The following is a 9,392-nucleotide window of genomic DNA, read 5'->3' on the forward strand; positions in this document are numbered from 1 at the left end:
TTGTAGAACAGAGGCTTGCACATTACAGTTCCATGCATCTCTTCAGAAATAAGACGGTAGGAGTCCTTTCCTCTGTTTTCTGTTATATTTATTGGACTTCCAGGTAAGAGTTTATTTGAAGAAAAAAAGGCCTAATGTTTTTTATAAGTTTATTGAGATATAAATGACAAGATATAAATTGTACATTTTTAAAAATTTTTTAACGTTTATTTTTGAGAGAGAGAGAGAGAGAGAGAGAGACGGACAGAGCATAAGCAGGGAGGGGAAGAGAGAGAGAGGGGGAGACACAGAATCCAAACCAGGCTCCAGGCTCTGAGCTGTCTGCCCAGAGCCTGACGTGGGGCTCAAACTCACAAACTGTGAGATCATGACCTGAGCCCAAGTCAGATGCTTAACTGCCTGAACCACCCAGTAGCCCCAAGAATTCTTTTCTTTTTTTTTTAAAGTAATTATGGACTTTTATTTACTCTTCTTTATTTTTTATTTTTTAAAATTTTAACTCCAGTGTAGTTAACATACAATATTATATTAGTTTCAGGTGATATAGCAATTCGACTATTCTGCACATCACTCAGTGCTCATCATAAGTGCACTCTTAATCCCTTTACCTATTTCTCCCATCCCCCCCACCTGCCTTCCCTCTGATGATCATCTGTTCCCTATAGTTTTCTGGTTTGTCTCTTTGTTTTTTTAAGCTTTGTTTATATGTTTTGTTTCTTAAATTCCACATGAGTGAAATCATATGGTATTTCTCTTTCTCTGACTTATTTCACTTAGCATTATACTCTCTAGATCCATTCATGCTATTGTAAATAAGAAGGTTTCATTTTTTGTGACAGAATAATATTCCATTGTATATACATCTTACATCTTTATTCACTCATCTATTTATAGACAGTTGGGCTGTTTCTGTAATTTGGCTATTGTAAATAATGCTGCAATAAACATAGGGGTGCATATATCCCTTTGAATAGGTGTTTTCATATTCTTTGGATAAATACTCAGTAGTGTGATTACTGGACCATAGGGTAGTTCTATTTTTAATTTTTTGAGGTACCTTCATACTGTCTTCCACAGTGGTTGCACCAGTTTGCATTCCCACCAACTGTGCACAGGGGTTCCTTTTTCTCCACATCCTCGCCAACACTTGTTGTTTCTTGATTTTTTGATTTTAGCCATTCTGATAGATGTGAGCTGATACCTCATTGTGGTTTTGATTTGCACTTCCCTGATGGTGAGTGATGTTGGACGTCTTTTCACGTGTACTTTTACTCTTGATATGCCCTCTCCGTAAAGAAAATCCTCAGTGAAATTCATCCAAGTTGCCTCATGAGCCTTATCATTTGTAAACACTCTGACCCTATGTAAAACTGCCTACATCGCCTCTGACCACTATTCAGATGGGCCTGAATATAGTCGCTGGAGTGTCCAAAATATACTAGAATGCTTGAGAAAATTTTATCATATTAGAGAGTGAATGGGATAAATAGAACTAGCCTAAAGGCTAGTTGGTGTCCCCTTGGTATTCAGAATTTTTCAGGATATGAAATGTTTGGAGAGTTTATAAAAATGTGAATTCCTAGTATCATCTTCAGATCTATTGAATGAGAATCTGGGATTTGGGAATGGGGGTGGTGGGCATGCTAGGTATCTCCATTTTAAACAAACTTCTTAGGGACACCTGGGTTGCTCAGTTGGTTGAGCCTCCGACTTCAGCTCAGGTCATGATATCACGGTCTGCGGGTTCACGCCCCACATCGGGCTCTGTGCTGACAGCACAGAGCCTGAAGCCTGCTTCAGATTCTGTCTCCCTCTCTCTCTGCCCTCCCATGCTCATGTTGTCTCTCTTTGTCAAAAATAAATTAACGTTAAAAAAAAATTTGAACAAACTTATTAGATAATTCTTGTGCATGCTAATGTCTGAGTACTATCTGTTTTATACTAGGCTCTGTCCTTAGCTCTTATATTTGATACATAAAAACTAAAACATAGCCTCCCTCCTTAAAAGAAATTCAATGCGCTCTCTTTCTGCCGCCATCTTGGTTCCGCATTCCCCGCACAAAATGCCTGGTGAAGCCCCAGAAACCGTCCCTGCTACAGAGCAGGAGTTGCCACAGCCCCAGGCTGAGACAGGGTCTGGAACAGAATCCGACAGTGATGAATCAGTACCAGAGCTTGAGGAACAGGATTCCACACAGGCAACCACCCAACAAGCCCAGCTGGCAGCAGCAGCTGAAATCGATGAAAAACCAGTCAGTAAAGCAAAACAGAGCCGGAGTGAAAAGAAGGCACGGAAGGCTATGTCCAAACTAGGTCTTCGACAGGTTACAGGGGTTACAAGAGTCACTATCCTCTTTGTCATCACAAAACCAGATGTCTACAAGAGCCCAGCTTCAGATACCTACATAGTTTTGGGGGAAGCCAAGATCGAGGATTTATCTCAGCAGGCACAACTAGCAGCTGCTGAGAAATTCAAAGTTCAAGGTGAAGCTGTCTCAAACACTCCAGAAAACACACAGACTCCAACTGTACAAGAAGAGAGTGAAGATGAAGAGGTTGATGAAACAGGTGTAGAAGTTAAGGACATAAAACTGGTCATGTCGCAAGCAAATGTATTAAGAGCAAAGGCAGTTCGAGCCCTGAAGAACAACAGTAATGATATTGTAAACGCTATTATGGAATTAACAATGTAACCGTCTGAAAACGAGGACCCTTTTTTGGTGTTTCAAAAGAATGACTGCAGCTTGGTTTGAAATTTGTAGTTTCTATCATTAATAAAGTTATGGCTATATTGTTAATATATCTGTATGTACATATTATTTTGTATATATAAATTTATCATATTAATCAATGCAATGAATATATGTAGATGTAATACATTGTATAAGCATTAAAACAGAAATACATACAAAGTGCTGAGTAAAGGCTCTGAAGAGAAAGTCACCTATGAATGGGGTCTTGAGGGATAAATAGAAATTCTACTCTACCAGGTAGTGACGTGAGATGGAAGGCATTGGAGGTCTAACGAATGGATAATTTTGCAAAACCTTGGTACTGCAGAAGGTGAAGATCATTTGAAAAACTAAGGAGAAATTTGATGGGACAGATAATAGGGCAATGTTTCTGAAATTGGAGCATGTGAATCTTCTGAAGGCTGATTAAAAATTCTTATTCCTGTGCCCTATTCCAGAACCACAGAAGCACAATCTTAGGGAGGGCTTCAGGGTTCTCATCGTCAACAAGTTCTCCTGATGATTGTAATGTGCAACAATATTTAAGAACACTCATCAGGTTGTCTTGCCTTTACTTTTCCATTGCTCTTTCTGTTTATAACGAATGAATGCAAGGCAGTTATTTAAAATGCCAAAATCACCAGTGCTTAGAAAAGCCAAATCACCCTTATTCCCTCTCAGAATAACAGAGTCGGGGGAATGAAAACACTAAGCCAATCCATTGTAATCTGGTTAGTGTTTAGATTAATTTTGGCAGAAAACTTTCTACTGTATCTATGTATATAGATAAGCACTATCAACATGCTGGCCAAAGGGTTTTAAATTATTGTCAGAAAGCACCGTTTTTCCCAAATGGAGTTTAAGATATACTGAAGATTACAGCACCTCATTCAAAGATAGCCTTAAAATAAGTGTTGGTTGTATTCTTCAACACCTATTTTATACAACAGGCTCATCTCAGTATATGTAACTTGATTTTTCTTTTTACTGTGGAGTTTGAGTCTTTTGAATACAATTTTCAGGTATATTCCCTTTAAATTTAATATAAAAGTAGATTTATGTTCCCACATTTTCTGTAAATGTCTGATCTCTTTATAATATATGCACCTAAGCACCTTTTTAAATAAATTTGCTTTTAACACTTGGTATAGAAATATTTTAAAAAAAACAGGTCAATTGATAATTACATTCAAAATAACGTGTGTATGTGTTCATTTCCTTGGGAAAAAAATCTCTGCTTTTCACTATGAACCCCAAAGAACCTACATGCCTTATAGATTTTTAACTCTCTAATAAACTGGCAAGGTCTGAGAAAATCAAGACCGCTATACTCTACTGCAGATTATCTCTTATTAGACGTCAGACAAAAGAAAAAAAAGTGACTCAAGAAATCACTTTGAATGATGGGCTACTCTTTTTTAATTACAGGTTGTAAGAGTCATTAATCAGAGACAATGGATCATCCATGACTTGAAGATGGAAACATACTTCATGTAATTATGGTTAATTCTTGCTCATCAAGATGCATTAAATGTCTAAGTAAATGACGTAGTAAGGCAAAATTCTCAATTTTCAGCCTATGGCCATTAATTAATGCTTTATATTTGGCCTCTCCTGGAGTCCCCAGATTTATTTATACATCAAATATGTATTAAATACCGCTTTATTTTGCACATTGCATAGAAGATTCTATTCCTGATTACAGCTATGTAATACAGTTTGAAGTCCAGATGACGCCTCCAGCTTTGGTTTTCTTTTTCATCGTCACTTTGGCTATTTGAGGTCTTTTCTGGTTCCATAAAAATTTTAGAATTGTTTGTTCTAGCTCTGTGGAGAATGCTGGTGTTATTTTGATAGGGATTGCATTGAATACGTAGATTACTTTGGGTAGTATTGACATTTCAACGATATTTGTTGTTCCTATCCAGGAGCATGGAATCTTTTTCCATTTCTTCATGTTCTCTTCCATTTCATTCATAAGCTTTCAGCATATAGATCTTTTACCTCTTTGGTTACACTTATTTCTAGGTATCTTATGGTTTGGGGTGCAATTATAAATGGGATCGATTCCTTGATTTCTCTTTCTGCTGCTTCGTTATTGGTGTACAGAAATGCAACTGGTCTCTGTACATTGATTTTATGTCCTGTGACTGCTGAATTCACATATCGGTTCTAGCAGTTTTTTGGTGGAGGCTTTCAGGATTCCCATGTAGAGTATCATGTCATCTGCAAAGAGAGAAAGTTTGACTTCTTCTCTGCCAATTTGTATGCCTTTTCTTTTCGTTGTCTGATTGCAGAGGCTAAGACTTCCAATACTATGTTGAATAACAGTGGCGAGAGTGGACATCCCTGTCGTGTTCCAGACCTTAAGGGGAAAGCTCTCAGTTTTTCCCCATTGAGGATGATATTAGCTGGGGGCCTATCATACGAAAACCATGATGAGATACCACCTAATACCTGTCAGAATGGCTAAAATTAACACTCAGGAAATAACTGTTAACATTAACAGTGAGGAAACTCGCATGTTGGCGAGGATGCGGAGAAAGGGGAACACTTTTACACTGTCGGTGGGAATGCAAACTGGTGCAGCCACTGGGGAGGTTCTTCAAAAAATTAAAAATAGAAGTACCCTATGATCCAGCAATTGCACTACTAGGAATTTAGCCAAAGGATACAAAAATGCTGATTTGAAGGGGCACAGGCACCCCAAAGTTTATAGCATTGCAACCAACAATAGTCAAATTATGGAAAGATCTCAAATGTCCATTGACTGATGAATGGATAAAGAAGATGTGGTTTATATATATAATGGGATATTACTCGGCAATCAAAAAGAATGAAATCTTGCTATTTGCAACAAGGTGGATGGATGGAACTAGAGTGTATTATGCTGAGTGAAATAAGTCAGTCAGAGAAAGACAAATATATGATTTCACTCATATGTGGAATTTAAGACACACAACACATGAACACAGGGGAAGGGAAGGAAAAATAAGATAAAAACAGACAGGGAGGCAAACCATAAATGAGTCTTTAAAAAATTTTTTTTCAACATTTATTTATTTTTGAGAGACAGAGAGAGACAGAGCATGAGCAGGGGAGGGACAGAGAGAGAGGGAGTCACAGAAGCTGACGCAGGTTCCAGGCTCTGAGCCGTCAGCACAGAGCCTGATGTGGGGCTTGAACCCACAAACCGTGAGATCATGACCCGGGCCGAAGTCAGACACTTAACTGACCGAGCCACCCAAGTGCCCCAAATGACTCTTAAATACAGACAACAAACTGAGCGTTGCTGGAGGAGTGTTGGGTGGGGGGATGGGCTAAATGGGTGATGGGCATCAAGGAGGGAACTTGTTGGGGTGAGCACTGGCTGTTATATGTAAGTGATGGATCACTAAATTCTACTCCTGAAACCAATACTACCCTGGATATGAACTAACTTGAACTGAAGTTAATTAATTAATTAAAAAGAGATCCTATTCCTGTCTGAGCACATAGTCTACTGAAAGAGATCTCATGCTGAATTTACATAATATGTTTATGTCCACATACCACAACAGAGATAGGTGCCACGTACCATGAAAGTCCAAACATATCCGAAATAAACCAACTATTTCCCCCTAGAGGAGCCAAGTAAAAGTTACATAATAAGGTGAAATGTAAGCAGAAAAAGAAAACTGGGAAAAAGGCATTCCAGGTAGAGAGAGCAGCCCATGCAAAGACGTCATTGAGATAGGTTTGGGGGTTGGAGAGCAGTTTGGTATGGGGAAGGGGTAGAGATGAAACTACATTGCAACTATAAGATACTTAGGACAGCAAGGGCAATCCCTGTAGTCTTTCCACCAGAGACATGATTAACAACCAGACTTGTATTTTACAAAGATCACTGTGGATTTATGGTAGGGATTGAATTGAAGGGAGGAAAAATGGGACAATGGTTTCACTTTCAACCATATTCGATATGAAACATCTGCAGGAAATCAGGGAGAGAGATCACATTGCTGGGTACAAAGATTTCGGACTCTGGACAAAGGAGGCTGCGGGAGAAAAATACAGATTCCTATGGGTTCCATAGAAGTAGACAGGATTACCCCGAGAGAATACACATGTAAGAAAGAATAAAGCATGAGGATGATGAGCTGGAAAGCAACAACACTGAAGTATTGGGTAGAGAGAGCGGAGCCAGAAAAAAATAACAAATAACTACTGAGAGAGGTAGAAGAGAGAACTGTGTCTCCAGTTATGTGAATCTGAGGAGCTTACCGAAATAAAAAGTGACCTTACCGGTTACCAAAAGAAAGTTGTATTTTGTTTGCTTGCCAACAAGAAGCTAGAAGAGCATGTCTAACTATGAAAATTACGAACAGTATACAGTCATCAGCAGAGTCGTCGTTCTATGAATAAACCATTTATTTCTCATTCTAAGCTCTAACCACGAGGGTAACAGGGCCTTTGCATGCCGCTTTCTCCACCTGGAATGTCATCTCCTTAGAGATGTGTTTCGTAAGCCTCCAGATGAGGCCATATCCTCTCCATGATAGTATCTCCCCTACAGTCCCAAATTCTTTTCCTTCGTGACGCATGTCTCGGTTTATAATTACACACGTGTCGGTGGGGTTGTGAGATTGTCTGCCTCCCGTGTTTGACTACAGACGCTATGACAGGATGTGACAGACCTGTCTGTGCCTACCGAAATGCCCTCAGTGCCTATCTTAGTGCCTGGAAAATAGTAGGTACTTGACAAATATTCGCTGAATGAAGGACCAAAAGAAAGATCTAAATGATGAAAGAACTTCCTAAACTCAGAGCCTTGCACTGGAAAAGTGTTCATGCCTCCTGTGTCCTCTTCTTTCAGGCAAATGCGGATAAAGTTCAACTGAACCAAGATAACTTACATCACCAGACTCTTATGGTACAAGTGTCATCTCCCGGGATCTGTAATTATTAGCTATTTTTGACGGATTTTTTGAGGAACAGTTGAAACTCACCCAGAACGTGGAAACTGCTTTTTGGTTACTGGCACTTCCCAAGAGCGTTCTAAAGCCAGTTTGCATTTAAGCCCCATTAAGTGGGCACCATAGCACCTCTACCTACAGAAGCAGCAGAGATTTCATGTGAGAGTAAGGAGAAGGTTAGGTTACCATATTTTTTTTAAAGTAGGCTCCACATCCAACGTAGGGCTTGAACTCATGACCCTGAGCTTCAGAGCCGCAGGCTCTACTGACTGAGCCGGCCAGGTGTCCCAACAAGGAGAAGCTTAAGATGAGAATTCTGAAGACATGGAGGTGACAAAGAGCACAGAAAACAGATATCTGAGCTCAAATTCTAGCTTTGTTTTCTAGATTGGTAACCTTGGCAAGTTACTTAACCTGAGACCCCATTTCCTCATCTGTGAAATACGGATACTAATATAAACCCCAGTATTACCTAATAGTGGTTCTGAAAATTAACTTAGTTAACATATGTAAAGGAATTAGAGCAGTGGCTTTCACCTAGTAAGTGCTCAGTAAATATTAGTTGTCGCTATATTATTATTGCTATATTATATACTTAGCAACAATATATTGAGCCTTGTTCCCAAATTCAGTGTTTAAGATCCAGAGAACATACTGCCTGAAGCACATAGTTTGTGTGCCTGGGTGGCTCAGTCGGTTGAGCGTCCCACTTCGGCTCAGGTCATGCTCTCACGGTTCGGGAGTTCAAGTCCCGCATGGGGCTCTGTGCTGAGAGCTTGGAGCCTGGAGCCTGATTCAAATTCTGAATCTCCCTCTCTCTCTGCCCATTCCCTGCGCTCACTCACTCTCTCTCTCTCTCTTTCTCTGTCAAAAATAAACATTAAAGGGGCGCCTGGGTGGCTCAGTCGGTTAAGCGGCCGACTTCAGCTCAGGTCACGATCTCGCGGTCCGTGAGTTCGAGCCCCGAGTCATGCTCTGGCCTGATGGCTCAGAGCCTGGAGCCTGCTTCTGATTCTGTGTCTCCCTCTCTCTCTGACCCTCCCCCGTTCATGCGCTGTCTCTCTCTGTCTCAAAAATAAATAAATAAATAAAAAAACGTTAAAAAAAAAGAAAAAAAAATAAACATTAAAAAAATTTAAACCATTACAGTAATGCAATCCATATTTGCCACTTTTACATACTCAATGGCTTCTCAATTAAAGAGACATAAACTCATTTGGCAAGACTTTGTACCTCTATCCCCATTCCAGCAAACTAAAGGAAAATAAAAACGTCATAGCTTAGTCTTCCTTCCTTCCTTCCCTACAACTCAGGCCTCTCCCTCCCACTCACCTTCAGGAATATCTTCCAATCGCCTCATCCATTTTCATAGGGAGGATTCTGTTCCGATGCCTCTCCTACAAGCACAGACAAGATAAACTGGCAAGTCTCAAGCAAATAAGCTTCTAGGCGCCACCTACATAGATTTGTTTAGTTTGTAACCAACTCATGCTGTTTACCGACAAAACATATCTCCGGTCTTGCCCAGCTGTGTTTGCGTCAGCTTACCTTCCAAGGGAGGTTACATTTTCAGATAAAAAGGAAACACCATTCCTTCGGGATTATATTCAAAGAAACACCCATCTGCATAGCAGGCCGGGCAGAATTCCACCGCGACTGAATGGTTGGCCTAAAGATACCTCTGCATATTGAAAAGCGGGGACAC

General features: G+C 39.9%; 1 protein-coding gene across 1 annotated transcript; it reads left to right on the plus strand.

Moving 5' to 3' along the window:
* Window positions 1–2,015: 2,015 nt before the first annotated feature.
* Window positions 2,016–2,757, plus strand: LOC109253685 (nascent polypeptide-associated complex subunit alpha-like). The gene has a single exon (XM_053891938.1). It carries the CDS (start codon window positions 2,016–2,018, stop codon window positions 2,691–2,693), a length of 678 nt encoding a protein of 225 aa, XP_053747913.1. The 3' UTR covers window positions 2,694–2,757.
* The last annotated feature ends 6,635 nt before the right edge of the window (window positions 2,758–9,392 follow it).

Source organism: Panthera pardus, unplaced genomic scaffold, assembly GCF_024362965.1.
Source record: "Panthera pardus isolate Hobbes unplaced genomic scaffold, ASM2436296v1 HiC_scaffold_27, whole genome shotgun sequence".
NCBI lineage: Eukaryota > Metazoa > Chordata > Mammalia > Carnivora > Felidae > Panthera > Panthera pardus.